Here is an 18733-nt window from a genome sequence, read left to right on the forward strand (position 1 = left end):
GAGTTACAGAAAATAGGGGCATTTACACTGTGTTCCAAACACGCCAAAAAATGCCAAACCGGAGCCTGACCGCGATGTTACCAAGGGCAACTACGCTTTACCGGCAGACATGCCAAGCCCGAAACATTCCAAAACGAAGTGTGATCTTTTGGCATGTTTTGGCGTGTTTTGGCGTGTTTGGCAAGTATAAACGCTCGCAGTTGTAACATCGCGATGTTAGGTCACTTGACTTTAGGAGCGGAGCTAGCTGCCGTCCTTGAAGAAAATGATAGAACGATGTAAACAAAGAATAACATTTATAAGAGAAGGTGATAGAATGATAAAAAAACAAAGAATAATATAAGAGAAGGTAATAGAAGGAATAAATAAAGAATAACATAAGGAAACACAAAGGAGGAAGTGAAGAACGATGTAAACAAAGAATAACATAAGGAAACACAGAAAGAGGAAGTGATAGAAGGAAGAAACAAAGAACAACATAAGGAAAGACAGAAAGAGAAAGTGATAGAATGATAAAAAATCAAAGAATAACATAAGAGAAGGTAATAGAAGGAATAAATAAAGAATAACATAAGGAAACACAAAGGAGGAAGTGATAGAAGGAAGAAACAAAGAATAACATAAGGAAACACAGAAAGAGAAAGTGATAGAAGGAAGTGATAAAGAATAACATAAGAGAAGGTGCTAGAAGGAAAAACAAAGAAAAGGAAAGACAGAAAGAGGAAAGTTTTTGCATCGGAGTGCCGCGCATGCGCATTACGAACTAAAACACGCCAAAACATCACTGAGCTTTTCAGTCGGTGATGTTTCCGCACAAGTGTAAACGGGCGCGCGAAACATCGCGATTTTTCAAAATGAGGTATTTGACAGTATAAATGCGCCTGATGTGATTCTTTAATTCTATTTTAATTTCAGTTTTGATAAACCTGAAGCTAAAGTGACCGTCAACATATTGACAATATCAACAGTCGGCAAGCATGGCAGCTGGAGACGGTCTGATTGTAGAGAATTCCATCAAGGTGCTCACCCAGAATGGAGTTTGTCAGATTGACCTTTGCCTCGGTGACATCACAAAGCTGAAGAAGGAAGATGGTGTTGATGTCCTTGTGGTGTCGGCTTTCAGAGGTGAGTCCTGCTTGGGGCATGAATGTACACCCTTTCATTATGATTGAGCCATCTGATCCATTACGATTTCAAACTGGAGAATAACCATAGCATACATGAATGATGGGGGTTGTATGTCCATGCAGATCGATGCTTAACAATGTGTATCAGAGGCTACTCGTTCGTTCGTGTCTCCTTAGATCAAGATTAATGTAATCTTGATCTTCGGAGTAGTTGCTACAACCGGCCGTGTCAGACACGTTGCCCCGGGGTGCGATATAGGACTCTTGTAGCGTGCCCCCATTTAAAACAATTATACAATTACAGTTAACATTACATTTAATTAATAGTATGAAACTATTAAAATTACTCTCATGTTACTGGAAAAAATATTGCATATATATATATTATGAATCAATTGATTTGGTAGATCCAGTTTGATGGCACAAGCACGGCACTACTGGACAGAGATCCTAATAATTACAAAGCTTGGTCTTGTTGCTCTGTTCGCCAGCAGTTTAAGGATATGGAATCCCGCGGCACATTACTCACAAGAGTTCTAAGAAGCCAAGCTTATACAGAGCCTATAATAAGTAATGTTGTGCATGTACCACCCACCCGATCGATCAAAAACTCATAACTCATAACTCATAACTGAATTTAAAAAAATGAAAATGAAGAAAAAAAAGAAGAAATTAAAAAGAAAAGAAAAATACGAAATGGTAATCATCTAAAATTTCATAGTTGTGATAAACATCTATACAGATTTATCAAGCACCAAAAATATTTAATATCATGTTCAAGAAAAGGATATATACACTCTGTATTCTTCTTTCGTGTCCTCAAAAGCTCTGCCAGGCCTTGGCACACTGAAGAGCCTTCTCATTTGCTGCCACCAGGTCTTCCAGGCAGCATTGGTCAATTAGGAGTGGACATCTTAATAGGTGTGACATGGATTGCACGGATGTTCCACACTCGCAGTTGGTGTCTGTGTCGTCAGTATATCCCCATTTATTCATGTTGTATTTACATGTATATCGCCCCACCCCTGTGCGAAGCCTATTGAGGGACTTCCACGTCTTCCAATCACATCTATGGCCAGCTGTTCCTTGGTCGGGATTGGTAGCTTTTCATGGTGGTGGTTTTCACAACGTTTCTCTTCCCACAAGATCACTCTGGTTGAATGAGGAGGTTGTGACAGTGGCTGGACTGTATGAAGGCAGCTTTTCCTTGAGAGGCTACTTGGACTGAGATACATGGATTAAACCAAAACATGCATCAAATAGCATTAACCATCACTGAAGCGATTTGTCAATTATCCGGTCCACCATAAGTTTTAAAAGATTTATGAATTATTGCATGCAAAATACGAAATTAAAGAAATTACATGGATAAATTACTGTTTGAAACCAACTCTTGTATAATCAGTTTAAAAGTCTCTGTAGCCTCCCTAGCCCAGGACAAGGGAAAAGGTTTCCTCCCTCTCTAAAATCTAAACCTCAGATCTTTTAGATTTATTTCTTTGTTACTCTTGTTTATTCAGGTAGTTATGTTGAATCCAGAACGTCTGTGATCGGGGCGCTCAGCCGTGGCCTTAACGTCTCTGTAGCCACCCTAGCCCAGGACAAGGAAGAAGACCTACGTTCCCTGTACTCTTGCTGGTGGTCCAAGCCTCTACCAGACCATCTAGCCTTCAGGAGGGTGCTGTGCTTTGAGACCAGAGGGTACGTAGAACCTTCTTTTATTTTTCACTTCAAATATATGTATAAGGGATATTTAAGCGGAACAAAATGAAATTGTCATTTATTATGTAAAATGTAAAATTTAAGCTGTAACTTCCTTCTTATCTTCTCTCTCTTCTTTTCTTTCTGTAACTGTCTTTACCTTATATTATCTTTATCTTTCCTCTGTCCTACGTTGTGAATGTAAGGGATATTTAAGCGGAACAAAATGAAATTGTCCTTTATTATGTAGAATGTAAAATTCAAGCTGTAATTCCTTCTTCTTATCTTCTCTCTCTCCTTTTCTTCCTGTAACTGTCTTTACCTTATGTTATCTTTATCTTTCCTCTGTCCTCTGTTGTGAATGTATGTACTATGTTTTTATACAAAATAAGTTTGTATCTTGTTTATGCTAAGTATTTATTAGGGGATCATTCTCATCAAGCCAATTTTGGCTTTCACGATTCCTCACATCCTTTTATCTTATGTTGATAATGAACGACCATGTATATACTTCTGATGTTTTTTAAAAGAGAGTGAAATAAATAAATGATTAAATAATTAAATGATTAATAACATAGATTTCTTTACATCAGTTTTGACAATGACACCAAGATGTATCAGTAGCTGTTTGTAAGAGAATTAATTTAGTTTCATTTTTTATCAGAAGTTGTTATCAGAAGTTTCCCTCTAATTTCCAAGGACTATCTAACGTACATCATCAGGCTGTGACAAATCGCCCATTTAAAGTGTACTTGTATAATATACGCACTCTGCACTAATCAATCGTGACCACTACTAGAGACACCACACCAAAATATTCTTGTTTAGTTGCTGAAAAGGCTTTCAACAAGTTTGCAGTACTAGCAATGACGTCATGTAGACGAGACATAGTCAATGACACAAAGCTGGTCCCTTTAATGGTATTAAACTGTATATAATTATTATAGCGACATTGACTCATTCATCCTGTCTGTAATCGTTGGATCAGTAGAAAGCATGTTATGAAGAAATAAGTCTGTTGTGAAGTCTATTAACTATGGGACCTGAGGAAGGATACAAAGGATTTTTGTTTTATCAATAACAGGATGTTGCAAAGGAACTCATAATTAGCTTCTTTGTTTTCATGTACCGAGCAGAACTAGTACTGAGGGATACTGTCTTTGAAAATCCTGAAGACAAGGAGGAAGAGTGTATGATCTTGTCTTTAATAATAATAATAATAATACGTAATAGCTCGTTCTTATATAGCGCTTTTCAGGACCGCAGGCCCTCGGATATATATTATTACCCCTGTCATCGAATTCAGACTAATAACCCGCACACAATGTATGCACATTCTCCACTCCCTCGGGGAGCATTCCAGCCAGGCATCATTCACAAGTGCACACTTGCTAATCTAATTAGCTTTCGCAGTACCGGGTACCCATTTGTACAACTCACTCCAAGATTTTAAATAAATGATTTGTCAAACACAGTTTCATGTGATTCATTTGAGACTGTCACACATTTTTCTATGGAAAAGCGTGTAATAGTTTCCAGTACTATCCAATATTTTGTATGTATACGATGGCAGCAGTGCGTTTAGAGATAAATGCGCTTATACTGCGTGTGGGTTCATACATGTGTAGCTCTGAAAATTGATGCATGTAGAGGCACTAAAGTAATCGAGCCTATTAGACTTGGATTTATTTGTCGGTGATAATGACACAAAACAATGTGAAATGAATTTGTTATAAATATCAAATAACAAGGATCTAGGAGTTTTGTTGTATAAAAAAAGATTCTACCCATTCTTGTTGAGGCTGTTTATGCATATGCATACCGCATCAATTCCAGTTGAATGAACTCATGTGCATGCAACATATGCATAGCAGGCTGCTTGTAATAGCTAGGCTTCACTTGTAAGGATGGTGTTGATCTGAGGACAACCAGCTGAGAATGTGTGCATCCCTCATTTTTTATTAGGGGCTCTTGTAAATTTTAGATTATAATCTGTCTCTAAGAAGAAAAATTGTCTGTTGTATTCAAAACAAAGATTGACAGAAAAGGAGATATGTGTTTTACACCCATTTGCTGGAGATCTTTGCTTATAATACATCCACAGGGGCATCCAAATATACCAAAATTGTAAAGAATTACTTTATAGCCAATTTTCTAAATTTTCAGAAACTTTGTATTACCTTTAATGGTTGTTTCAAGCTGACACGTCATAAAACTACAATTTTAAAGGTAAAAATTATGAATTAATGAGATCAAGTGTGATTATTTGTTGCTTTTGAATTATCCAGAAAACGTTATGATGGCCGCCCTCAGGAGCTGGTCGCAAACGTATTTCGCTGCTTGGTATCTATACTGAAGAATGAGGATGGTTCTGTCATCAGTCCACTTCTCAATACTGGAGATCAGGTAAGCTAATTAAGTTAGAAAAAAAAGGTCAAAAGTAACACATTGTTCAAGGGGCAGTGGGCTGGATGTAAGCAGGTGTTCCTCAAACTCTACAAAACAACCCTCCATTTTGTATGTTACCATGGAAATCATTTCTCTCTTTACAGGGTTATGGTGAAGCTAGCATGTTGAAAGGCATGGTTCAAGGGGCAGTGGGCTGGATGAAAGCTGGGCTTCCTCTCCGGGTTTTGAAGCTGGTCCTCTATTGCAAGGTACAGGATGGGAAACTGCAGAAGCACTCCCTCAGATGCTTTGATACTGTCATAGCGACTTTCAACGAACTCAAGGAGCGCTTTGAGATGCAGCTACTTCTACCAAAGGTAACTAAGTAGTTAACATTTCTCAAAGATACTGTTGGTTCCTAAAACTCTCTTGTAGAAGAAATGCACACACAAAAAAAAGGAAGAATAGAAAAACATCCTAAAGGCATTGAAAGGAGTGTGGGCCCATGAAATCGCAAAAAATGTTTAAATGCAGACACTCTTCTCAAATGCTGTTAAATCTTACATTTTAAGAAAAACACAATATTTATTGTGTAAAAGAGAAAAAAATTATTTGATTTTAAACAGCAAGGTTCATTCAAAATATATGTGCTATCATTTTTTTTTAGCTAGTCTAGCTCGATTTGAACTAACCAAAACATTTTGAGTAGCTGAGCAGTGTGTTTAGGCATGTGACACCATAAGTCACTTCTTGCCCTTTCCTTTCTTTCTGCTCTTTCAAAACACATGTACTATGTATTATATCTCAATGTAACCCACTGTATTTTATTATCTGTACCGTAATTAACGTTGTATAAACCGCCCTCGTGTATTAACCGCACCCATCTTTTTCGCCCTAAAAACAGTAGAGGACCTACATGTAGGATAGAACCTTGTGGTATGCCGTGTATATAGAAGAAAAATTGGAGGAATTATTTTTATCAACTACATATTGAAATCTATCAGAAAGATTACTTTCAAACCAAGATGACAGACAAATTTGAGTGTTGTTCTAGTTTCCGAGTGGTGAGTCAACACACCGATTACTGAGCTGGGAGACATTGCCAGGCATAGCGCCAGGTGGAGGGGCATAAATCAAAACTTTTTTTTTTTTTTTTGTGTACCGTGTATAAACTTTGAATTTTTTTTCGGCGGCAAAAAGGTGCAGTTAATACATCGTTAATTACGGTAAACAGTTATTTTTCATGGTGAATAAATAAAACAAACAAACAAACAAACATGTTCTGCTTTAATATTAATCCATGTAATAATCTAGGCTGATGCTATTTTATACCAAACAAATTATTAAAAATGGACATCGATCATCTTGATGTTTATATCTTTCAGGAGATTCCTCTGGAGTTTGACATCTACCTGTCATTCAGTGAGGAGGATGGAGCGGTTGCCAAGGAGATCAGGGAGAAGCTGACGGGAGCTAAGGATGGCATCCGTATCTATGACGGCTCCCAGCAGACCTTGGATAAGGACAGCGTCTTCCAGCAGGACATGTACTCTGTCATGATGAAGAGTGCCAGGGTTGTCACAGGTGAGGAGGTTGTCCCGACAACAGTGTCACATGACATATAAACATGTACATATTGTGTGTGGAAATTAATTTAAAAGTATTAACTCTAGATTAAGGTTCTTCCAGGAGCTTTTCAGAATAACATATTCTTCATGGAATTGTGATATACATCCTTTGTTATCCCTGTAGGCCTCCATGTCCTTCCAAAATTTGTTTGCATCAATTAGGCAATACAATGATCTGTGGAACAGGGAACAGACATTGTCAATATGATATTAGTTTGTGTGTTAATTGTGCTGTTACTATGAAATACAGAGGTTACGTATTCATGCAATACCTTTAGAAGAACAGAGTCATGGGGGAAATTATGACAATTATTACAATGCTGATATCATTGCACATTAAAGGTAAAATAGTGTGTGTGTGTGTGTGTGCGTTTTTTGTTCTAAGACTCGCCTTAGTTATGATCTTTAGGCTCAATAAAGCAATGACAATCCACATGCCTTTAGAAACCTCACCCTCCTCCAATACCCTAATGTTACCCAGTCTGTATAACTCTTTAACTATACCTGTGCCCTCCACTTCATCCAATGGCTCAGTGGTAGAGCAGTAATCTTGTAACTGGGAGGTCCTGGGTTCCAAACCAAGTTGATGCGCTTTTGCCCTCTGGTAAGGCATTAATCCTTGTTACCAAGTCCCTCAGAGAGGACTTTGTTCCTCTGGTTGTTTACTTACAAGCATATACATGCTTTCTTAGCAGTCAGGTAAAACAATCATTGATCACCATCATCATCCTTTGAGTCCGTACAATGAATGCTTCTTTATGCCATGACTAACATCATGTTGACAGTAGGAAGGCCTTTTGGTCATTGGAATTTCTTGGTCTTTTTTCCGCCCCGGCATCCTGGGGAAGTGAGGTAGTCTATGTGCTCTTAATTCCTATATAATTACATGTAATTATCGATTATATTTCAATTGTGCTTTATGCTATTTACTTTGTACTTGTGATTGAGTGATTGCTAAATAAATCATAATGAAGATACTGTATGACCCTTACATTCTACTTGTATGATACTTGTATGTCTTTCACCCAATAGAGGAAGAAGAAGGAGAAGACTAATTTAGTTTAATGTCCATCATCTTTATGTAGACTAGCACATCTTTTCATTACTTTGCTAACCTTTTTACATTCTTTAACTCTGTTTTTCCCCTTTCTCTGTCTGTAGTATTGACTCCCAACTATCTTCAGAACAAGGCATGTGTCGACCAATACAACATCGCCCTCTGTTGTAACCGCAGGGCTAACCGTGATGTGCTGGCTCCAGTCTACGTGCACTCAGTAGATATCATGCCTACGTACATGGGACTTGTGCAGTACGTGGATTGCAGGTGTGTTCAGAGCTCCAGTCTTTACTTCATTTTGGTCCAGATTTAGAGTTGCATGATGTTTGAAATTATAACAGCATGTTAGCTTTTTCACTGAATTATGTTTTGTACTCAAATCATTATAACAATAATACTAATAATAGATTTATATAGCGCCTTTTCAAAAGGATACAAGGCGCTGTATTTTGAACTATCATCAATTTAAGAGGAGTTGTACAGGTAAGTTTTCAGTTTGAATTTTTAAGAAATCTATTGAAGCACTGTTTCTTAAGAACGAGGGGAGTTTGTTCCAGAGACGTGGGGCTAAGGACTGAAAGGAGTTGAAACCAGCCTGTTAATGGGATTTGGGAATGTTAAAGGTAGGAGCTGATGAAGACCCAAGAGAATATGATGTTCTCTGTTGCTGAAAGAGTGAGGAAATGTATACAGGAAGGGTGGTCGACATAGATGTGAACGTTTGAACAAGTATCCAGTATTGTATTCTATCAGCAACTGAGAGCCAGTGTAGTTCATGCAACATTGGAGCAGCATGGGACCATTTCGGTTTTTGATAGATTAGACAAGCACATTATGCCGTTTATCCTGTATCGTACTACTTTTTAGAAGAGTTCTAGAGAAGTGCACTTGAAAGTTCAAAAGTAAAGTGATGTCCTATTCTGCAGACCCACTGATCCTTGTAAAATCCAGACTGCCTCCTAGGTCAGTGTGTCTTTCTCTGTCATAGCACGCACAGTTCATGGTGGTGAAAGTTTTCTGCACTCTCTTACGATGGGAATATGTCACACAGCTCAAAGTTTTGAATACTTTGAAGGTATTGGGTATCTTTGCCTCAGATTCTAAACAAAATCCTGGATTTAGCTCATGCTGCAATCATAATCATAATTATAAACCTACAGGTCAGTCAGGAATCCCATGACTTTTACAAGCCAATCGCATGTCTGATTATCAAGATATTTATGATTGGAAATCAAAATTTCAAAAACCGTTTTCCCCAACAGTTTTATAACTCTACAGTCTATTGGAGGAAATAAAACCGGCCACTCAACGATTTTTACTTTTGAGGCACTTCATGATCATTTTGAAGCGCAATTTTTTCAGGGCTTTAATATTACACCATATCACAGACACTGATAACACGTAGGGCCATGCATCTCAGATTTAACATTGTTCAACGATGCCTTTAACCAATGTTCTCTTTCTCCTGCAGGCCTGCTGATCAGTCTAAGATCCAGGAAGCATGCTCGCAGGTGGGCGTTTCCCTCTCTGTCAAACTCCACAAGGAGCTGGCGGTGGCACATTTTGATCCGCTCTATTACGATATCTTCCTCTCGTACTCCCACTGTGACAGCGACAAGGCTAATCGGTTCGTGGAGACCTTCAAGAGCCTCGCCCCTGAGCTGAAGATCTTCTTTGATGTACAAGAGTTAAAGACTGGTGAGTCTGATTGTGATAATATTTGATAATATTTAGCTTTTATATAGCGCTTAATACAAATGTCTCTAAGCGCTTTACAAATATACTATTACCCCAGTCATTGGAATCAGTGCTTGCCCGCACACACTGTGTGCACAATGTCCACTCCCTGGGGAGCATTCCAACCAGGCGTTACTTGACGCTCAAAAACTGTTTGACGAACAATGACGGTCGCATCCTACCGGGTACCCATTTCACACCTGGGTGGAGAGTAGCAAGTGCAGGTTAATATCTTGTAATGTGAATAAGCCTCCTAATTGGAGTGCAGATCAAGAGTTCTTCTGTCATTTTTAACTTGGAAGTTCAGTAATTACAAGGTTATTGGTCTATTACTAGGTATCGTAATATTATAATACAATGTAGTAATATAATGTCTTGTTTACTCAGAGTAGCCTCATCAGTATTTATACAGTTCTCCCTGCATGAGGGCCCTGCAATCAAATTATTACCCCAGCTTTAGTTGAGCCACCATGAAAAGGTGCTCAAGCATGTAATTAATTTCTTCCTAGTACCCTTTAACCTCACCTGAGTGGAGTATGGCAAATGTAGATAAATGTTTTGCCAGAAGACATTAGTGCTGTGGAATATGGAAGATGGTGAACATAAAAACTCCTGCCACTCATCCTCTCCAAGCGCTATAGTTTCTCTTAGAACTATAAGCTAAGAAAGATAACCAACAGTCTTTTTCAGGACTACACACCCTCAAGAAAGATTACGGAGAGTCCTTTTCAGGACTCCTCAATCCTCCCTCTCTCTCACATGGTGCACCCGCAAGACTACTGTATATGAAAAGGATCATCCTTTAAGAAATTTCACATGATCTGAGCTATAGTAAAGCTATCAAATATGTACAGTGGTGCATATAGGGTATACTAGAATATTGACGTAGTTGGTAACATATGTGACAAAATACTGTTGAGTTGTCCAATTATCAGTGTGCAGAATATGCAGTAGCAGAGGGTTGATTATCTCCTGTGAGACTAGCATAGCCCATTGAGGTATTTAACTGTCCTTCAAAATCACTTTTAATAATAGATGGTATACAAACGCAGATTTCTAAGAAAAAGGCCGCCGATATTTTGGTTATTTAGAATCAAAATTTTCTGTTAACCGTACTTTAACCAGGACCTCTTTAATATATACGGTTTTCTAAATCATTCATACCCCTCGTAAATTTTCTTTTTCTTTTTTCATAACTCAATAATGAATGTCGGCCTAGTTAAATCTGGACCTTTGTTGAATACTTTTTGATGTAAGCTTTAAAATATCACATTCCCAAGAATAAATCGGGATGAAGCAATTTTTCACATACTTAAAAAATTACAAAACTTGGTAGGAATACCTATGAATAATTTAGTTGTTAACTGTAAAAGTTGGTGCCATCAAGACTATAACATTCAGGGGTGGTAGTCTGTTGCTTGACACTATTGCTGTTCCCCTTGCCTCGATCATCCCTTTGGACGTCATGGGGTGTATTTCACAAAGACTAAGATCGACTTTAAGTTGGACTTAACTATGGCAGGCCGTTCAAGCCACTAGTTCTTCTAACCATTCCTGGCATTGGTTTCTCAAGAGATGTATACATCGTGGTCACAAATCTACAGAATTTACATGTTTTTGATAGTTCATCATTGAAGGAAAAAACATTATCTAAAGATCATACATGTAAGTAAGAGACCAACAGTGAGAGCAACCAGTGGCATGAGTGCATGGCCTGCCAAGTCCAACTTAAAGTCAATCTTAGTCTTTGTGAAACACCTTCATGGTTTTATTGCAGGCAAATCCTGGCAGCGTACCCTCTATCACTCTATCGATGGCTCTCAGTGTATGCTGGCTCTCATATCCACCCCGTACCTCAAGTCAGCTGTCTGCCAGGAAGAGTTTGCTTTGGCTCAGGCCAAGCACTTTTCAAAAGTGAGGGTTCATCATTTCTTTAGGCATGTCAGCCTGCCTGCGGTCACATTTGGTTTCTCATTAGCATGGTCGTAGCCGGATCACATCTTGTATTGAAAACTTATACACATTTCATTTCATTTCTTTAAGCTTGTCAGCCTATATGCCTGCGGTCACATTTGGTTTCTCATTAGCATGGTCGTAGCCGGATCACATCTTGTATTGAAAACTAACACATTACATTTCATTTCATTTCTTTAAGCATGTCAGCCTGCCTGCGGTCACACCCGGTTTCTCATTAGCACAGTCATAGCCGGATCGCATCTTGTATTGAAAACTTAACACACACTAACTAATTCATATGTATAGTGAATCTCAGTTATTGTCATGAAATCTCTTGTCGTAAAGAAATTTTGGATTGCATTTGCATCCAGTAAATATAGATCGAGTGCTCAACCTTGTAATTGAAAACAAGTCAGAAATATCTAGGAACCAGCCATCTACTGCTTGCCGGGCAGCGGCTCTTCTACCAGGCCACCACTGGTCCATGGCACAGTCATGATGAACTGGAAACGAATAGACCTACCTTGACTTGTTTTTCAATTGCAAGATTGAGCACGAGATCATTATTTACTGGATGGAACCCACAAATTTCTTTACAACAATTGAAAAATCTCCAAGGAAGCCTAATATTCAAAGGAGATCTCTTGTTGTGCCCTCAGGAAGACGGCATTTACTGTATGTAGCTACATGTACATTTCAACAAACATTTACATCGGCCCCAACATAAGTTTCATTCCACCGCTGTCAGTCAAACGGCATGTAGATAAACATGCTCCTTTAGTTTCAAAACGAGTAGTTGCCCGTCCTCATGTGCCATGGTACACGGACGAGGTTAGAGCAGCAAAGAAGCAAAGAAGAAAAGCACAGAAACGATGGTCTAGAACACGATCTGATCACGATCTGAATGAGTACAAGAAAGCTCGCAATGCAGCATTGTATGTTTTGAATGCTGCTCACAGAACTTATCATAAAGATTTAGTAACACATAACAAAGATGACTCAAAGAGCTTGTTCACTGTCATCAAATCTCTGCTTAATGTTTCAAACAAACAACCAGTGATGCCATGTAACATTGATAAGAAGATTTTTGTGAATGACTTAGGAAAATTCTTTCATGACAAGGTTCTAAATATTCACAGTGACATTCAAACTAGCATAGGTTCGATGGATAGAATTGATACTGATTCATCAAGTCTTATTCCAGTACCTGATGGTATCAAGCTTGATAAGTTTAAACTTTTATCTGAACAGGAAGTAGGGAAACTTGTGATGAAGCTCAGCAAGAAGTCTTGTTCTGCTGATCCGATTCCAACAAAGATTCTCTTGCAATATATTGATGTTATACTACCTGTGTTCACATCCATGATCAATGTCTCCTTGTCTACGGGCCACTTTCCTAAAGAATGGAAAGTCTCACTTGTTTCACCATTGTTGAAAAAACCATGGCTTGATGTTGAATTTGTTAATCTTAGACCCATAAGTAACCTACAATACATTTCTAAATTGGTAGAAGGTGCAGCCACACAACAGATTTTACAGTTTCTTAACAGTAATTCACTCCTTCCATCCAATCAGTCTGCATATAGACAGTTTCATAGTACAGAAACAGCACTACTCAGGATCAAGAGTGATATTCTGATTGCAATGGACAGACAGAAAATCACTCTCCTGTTATTACTTGACTTGAGTAGTGCCTTTGACACTATTGAGCATTCTAGATTACTAGATATTTTGAAGATATGCTGCGGTATCGACGGTGTTGCTCTCGGCTGGATCGAGTCATACTTGTCTGATCGACATCAAAAAGTTAAAATTGATGGCATTGTCTCTGACTCTTTCCAGGTGCCCTTTGGTGTGCCACAGGGCTCTCGGCTCGGCCCTTTGCTTTTTATGTTATACACGAGTAATCTAATCTAATCAAGAGCACTCAGGATAATTTTCCTGAAGTCTCCTGTCACTGTTATGCAGACGACACACAATTATTTTTATCCTTTAGACCATCCACTAGTACTCAAGATGCAAGTGTTTCAATGTTGGAAAAATGTGTTAATTTTATTCATAGATGGATGCTTAACAATAATCTTAAGCTAAACGATAGTAAGAGTGAATTTTTGGTTATAGGAACTCCACAACAGATCTCAAAAATAAGCATTGACGGTGTAAGAGTTGGATCCTCCAATGTGATACCCTCTGTTACAGCAAGGAATTTAGGAGTATACTTTGATACTAATTTAACCATGGAAACGCATGTTAAAAATATATGCAAATCAACATACTATCTTCTGTACAATCTCAGACGTATCCGCAAATATTTTGATCAAGAAAGTATGAAATTGGTTGTACACGCTCTTATCACAAGTAAGCTTGATTATTGTAACGGGTTGCTGTTTGGAATGCCTGATTCTCTGATAGCTAAGTTACAAAGAGTACAAAATGCATGTGCAAGACTTGTCTATCGTCGGTCGAAATTCACTTCAACCGCACCTCTTCTGAGAGAACTCCACTGGTTGCCAGTCCGTCAAAGAATCTCATTCAAAATATTGTTAATCGTCTATAAATCATTGAGCGGTCAAGCCCCTAATTACATCAAAGAATTACTTCAACTCAAAGTCCAATCACACAGTCATAGCCTGCGCAGTTCCACAGATAAATTACTGTTTCAGATTCCCCATGGCAAAACTAAAGTAACTCTTGGGGACCGTGCTTTTGCTATTGCCGCCCCCAAATTATGGAATAGCTTGCCAATAGAAATAAGAAGCACTCCATCTCTCAATGTTTTTAAATCCAATTTAAAAACTTATTTGTTCAACTGAGTGATCTTATTTTGTAGAATTTAGTAAAAAGGAGCTCTTAACCAGCGCAGCTGAATATATTTTGTATAAAAGCTGCGCTATATAAATCTATTATTATTATTATTATTATTAGTGCTTGATTCATTTCCATTTTCAAATGACACCTTATTTATGATGAATTCATGATTTTGTCAGACAATGCAATAACCATCAGACAAATGCACCAATATATCATGTGTATTTGCTGTTTTGACAATTTGATTTCATTATTTTCTAATCAGTATGAATCGTTTCATAGTGTTCATTGGTTTGACATTGATCATTTTATAAAGCCCATGATAGCTATAGGTACTTGGAAATATAGCCAGGTCTAGTTTAGGTCTGCAATCAAGAACATAGGGCAAAGCAAGGAATATTACTCAGGAGCCTGTGTTTTACACTAAAAACATGAACACAAATTAAACCGACCTTGTTCATCACAGTGTGAAATGTGTGGTAATGAGAGACTTGGCATCCATACAATATTTCTACAGTTAATAAGTATCAGGTAACACTGTTGCCCTTTAGTTTATTTTGTAAAAGTCTTTGTTAATTTGTTTGAATAACGTTGTGGATCAGAATTTAACCCTATTGTAGCTGTTTCACTTACATTCCGCGCAAGTATCAAACACTTTTAAACCGAGCGTTCTTTAGCTTTGATAGTTCATACTGATTTGATTCATTCTCTACAGGGCAAACAGTTTCTAAAGTTGATCTCTATCTGCTTTGAAGAACGAGACACGTACATCCAACCCAAGTTCCCTCGTTTCCATTGTTCAAGAGAATAGAATGTCTTTGAAGACCGTATGTCATTTGTCCAGAAGATGGATTGCACAGCGAATCTCGTGGCCTTGAAGAAGCAGACACCATTTAACCAGAGTTACCTCATATTCAATTGTTCAAGAGAATAGAATGTCTTTGAAGACCGTATGTCATTTGTCCAGAAGATGGATTGCACAGCGAATCTCGTGGCCTTGAAGAAGCAGACACCATTTAACCAGAGTTACCTCATATTCAATTGTTCAAGAGAATAGAATGTCTTTGAAGACCATATGTCATTTGTCCATCGGCCCAAAGGAGTGAAGATGGATTGCACATTGAATCTCAGGGCACGTTTGTTCAAGAAAGAATTAACCAAAGAATCTTCTTAATTTCATTCCACCACAGGGCAAACAGCACCTACAGCTGATCCCCATTTGTCTCGAAAATCTGGACACCATCCAACCTGAGTTCACTCACATCCCGATGGTCAAGGGAACACCTGATGTCTTTGAAGATGTCGTCAAGGTCATTTGTCCAGCAGTCACTCAGTGGATCAAGGAAGAGGAGCTGGATGTAGGCAAGAATCTTGCTGCTATCTTTGACAAAGACAAGGTTTGGAATTCTTGATTTGAAAAAGATGCATTTGCTATAGTTCGTTTATATGCTCTTTCAAATGTACACATCACTTATTTTAAAGCCACACTGTACTACTTGTAGCTACTTGCTCCCTCTATATAGAAAACTTCCCCAATCGGCGCCTGTTGGTCCCCCATGATCCTCTTTTTCATATGTTAATTGAGAGCTGAGCAAATGAGATAGCCACTTGTCAGTGACCTCGCTGGGTGGTCTAATCCCTTCTGGCTGAACTAGTACAGCCGGCCTTTAAAGACAAACAATAATTCTAATCTCCTTCTTTCAGATTCCTACTATATCACCTGATGATGAGATGGAAGCACTTAGAGCAGCTCGGTTTCAGAAGAACTTTGGCACAAGTGACTCCCTCCTGAAAGAATCTACCTCATTTCCACCACCCCTCACGGACATCCTCCCACACACCTATGCCCACCCTCCTGAGCATCTCATCTTCAGCTTTCACAGCGAGGATGAGAAGTATGTTGACTTCATAGGGCGAGTCCTCAAGCAGGCAGCGCCGGGTTTGCAATTCAGCGCGGTGCCAAGTAACGTCCAGGAGAAGCTGGAAGATTTGGAGAAGGCCAACTGCATCGTACCCATCCTGTCCCCTCACTACCTGGAGAGCCCGGAATGTGCGCAGGAGTTCCACGTCGCCATCGGGAGGCAGAGGATCGCCAACCCCGACGTGCCGCTGATGCTCCCGATCCGAGTCCTTGAGATTCCTGAGAAACCCACCTACTTCCATCTAGTGGGTTGTGATGTCAGCGTGACCGATGCGATGTGGCCCAATCTAGCTGCTACCCTTGGTGACAGAGTGCATGATGCGATGAAGAAGGTTTCTGGAGGGACTGATCGACAGGCGCTACCCCATGCTGTCTGTATCCCTCTTGTGATGGCTGCTTACAAGATCTTGCAGAGATTAGCAGCAGACATGTAAGCTCTAACCTCATCCGCTAAAAGCAATAATTCACCTCTATCAACCTGTTCCTGTACGTTTAGACTTGATTTTAACATGTCTTTGCAACAAGATAGAGTACTTAATCATACTCTCTTCTTGAGTCTAGTAGATGAATAAAGAAAGGAAGGTTTGCACCTGCTTCCTCTTGAAGAAGAAAAAACAACACAGAGTGATGTTTTAAATCCAGGAATTCTTTAGATCTACAAAGATTTGTTAAGAACTTTTCAATGAAATGTGACTGACTGTATAAAAAGAAATAAATTTGATCAACATAACAAGGTATACAATTCCTACAGTTTTCAAAGAAACTAGTCTCTCATTTAATTATTTTGTTTCGGTTTCTGACTTGAAGTTCATCAGACTGCGCGGATTACCCTGCCCATGCAGCCCTGGTTAACATGATGCGACTGAGGGAGCAGGTGAAACAGGTCAACCAACCAGAGTACACAGATGACATCACACAGGTAATTACAAATGTCTTAACTTTATAGGCACCTGCTGCCATCAGTCACGCCCTTCGCACTTTGACTGCTTTCTTCTCTTCTCTGTATGGTTGCTCAATTGCCCCACCTGCAATTTTGCACAAAACAATATGCACACTTGACCCACATGAGGTAAATGGGTATCTTTCAGGAATCAAATTCATTTTAGATAATACAGTGCTATTAATGGCATCCATATGGTTAAGCTGGGGTAATAATTGTGGAGCGCCAGGATTCTGACAGACAAGTGCTATACAAGAACCCATTATCATTATCATTATTATCATTATCATTATGTCTGGCAGCCTTGACACTCCTGGCGCTACGCAAAAATAAATGTCAATTCAACCAGTTAATAAGACATACCAGTTTATGTTTTAACAACATCTTGAAATTTGTCTTTCTTTCTTCTAGAAACTTGTGGAGCTCACAGTTGGAGACAAGGCTTAGTTGTTCAAGAGCAGAGGTTGGTGAATTCAGCTGTGGTCATGGCTTTGTTCTCCGATCCTGACAAGTTTCAATTTAAGAGCGTAAAGCACTCTCCCTTAAGGTCAATGGATGCACTTGCCTTTTCAAGGTCACTTTGTGTAAGAAAAAAATTTAAAAATCAAAGTTTAAAACAGAGTTTATTATTTTCAAAATGTAGAATGGCATGTGTTACTTTTTTTTTTGCTTAAGGCTCAGAAAATCTTCATTTAGCAATCTCCTTCATTACAATTTTTTGTATTTCAAACTTTGAGCAGTGCCTTATTTGTATATTGTGAACTTATATTCATCCAAGTTAATTTTCAGTGAATATGTGAAGATATTCCTAGTGCAATTTGATATTAGTTTATAATCCATTCCTCTTTCCATTCCTAACAATGTATCATCTGTTAAGAGCAAGAAGGGCTTAAAGGGATAGTTGAGTTCTGTTTTCATACCGCAAATGCCTTCAAAGTGCATGGTTATTGCTCTTATTCTTATCTATGACATATCTAGTGCCCTTTTAGGACCTAAAATTGCTATAAAGGTAATTTTAGACCCCAAAATGTGTGAACTTCAGCAAATACGATCATACCAATTCAGCTCCACTTAAAAAAAAATATGGTGACCGTTAATTACTTAATTAATTAAAAATAACAATACATGGGCCGGCTGGTTGTACGTAATATAGCCAACACGAAAAAGCCAATAAAAAAGCCAACATCGACATTGGCTGAAATACAACGTAAAAGGCGCTATTTCGTTTTTTCAACAGCTTTTTCAAATTATTGAATATTTGTGGTGGTACACAAATATTATAAATCGTTATATCTATGGATATTTCACCCGTCTCTGAACCGATTTTGATCAAACAATTTGTCAATTAAATTGTATGTTCTTTCAAATTTGACACTTAGTTTTTCATATATCTCACACAAAAATTATTTTGTGTAGCGCCCTCTGCAACAGAACTCAACTATCCCTTTAACTGTATGTTGAAAGATTTGG

At 38.5% G+C, this 18733-nt stretch overlaps 1 protein-coding gene across 1 annotated transcript; it reads left to right on the plus strand.

The window, feature by feature from the left end:
• Positions 1 to 968: 968 nt before the first annotated feature.
• LOC756962 lies at positions 969 to 18298 on the plus strand. The gene is made up of 12 exons (XM_030996274.1): positions 969 to 1125; positions 2648 to 2828; positions 5117 to 5234; positions 5381 to 5593; positions 6602 to 6800; positions 8006 to 8168; positions 9373 to 9599; positions 11416 to 11552; positions 15593 to 15799; positions 16107 to 16753; positions 17131 to 17242; positions 17675 to 18298. The coding sequence occupies exons 1-12, from the start codon at positions 978 to 980 to the stop codon at positions 17708 to 17710; spliced, it is 2388 nt and encodes a 795-aa protein (XP_030852134.1). The 5' UTR covers positions 969 to 977; the 3' UTR covers positions 17711 to 18298.
• Positions 18299 to 18733: the final 435 nt, after the last annotated feature.

The sequence above is a fragment of the Strongylocentrotus purpuratus genome, unplaced genomic scaffold, assembly GCF_000002235.5.
Source record: "Strongylocentrotus purpuratus isolate Spur 01 unplaced genomic scaffold, Spur_5.0 spur5_scaffold_3, whole genome shotgun sequence".
In the NCBI taxonomy this organism is placed as follows: Eukaryota; Metazoa; Echinodermata; class Echinoidea; order Camarodonta; family Strongylocentrotidae; genus Strongylocentrotus; species Strongylocentrotus purpuratus.

Bases quoted from the DNA above. Each gene is read 5' to 3' on its own strand.
- LOC756962 (XM_030996274.1), top strand. From the start codon at position 978: ATGGCAGCTGGAGACGGTCTGATTGTAGAGAATTCCATCAAGGTGCTC. The intron at 11,553-15,592 runs GTGAGGGTTCAT...ATTCCACCACAG, and splicing joins AGGCCAAGCACTTTTCAAAA to GGCAAACAGCACCTACAGCT. The intron at 17,243-17,674 runs GTAATTACAAAT...TCTTTCTTCTAG, and splicing joins ACACAGATGACATCACACAG to AAACTTGTGGAGCTCACAGT.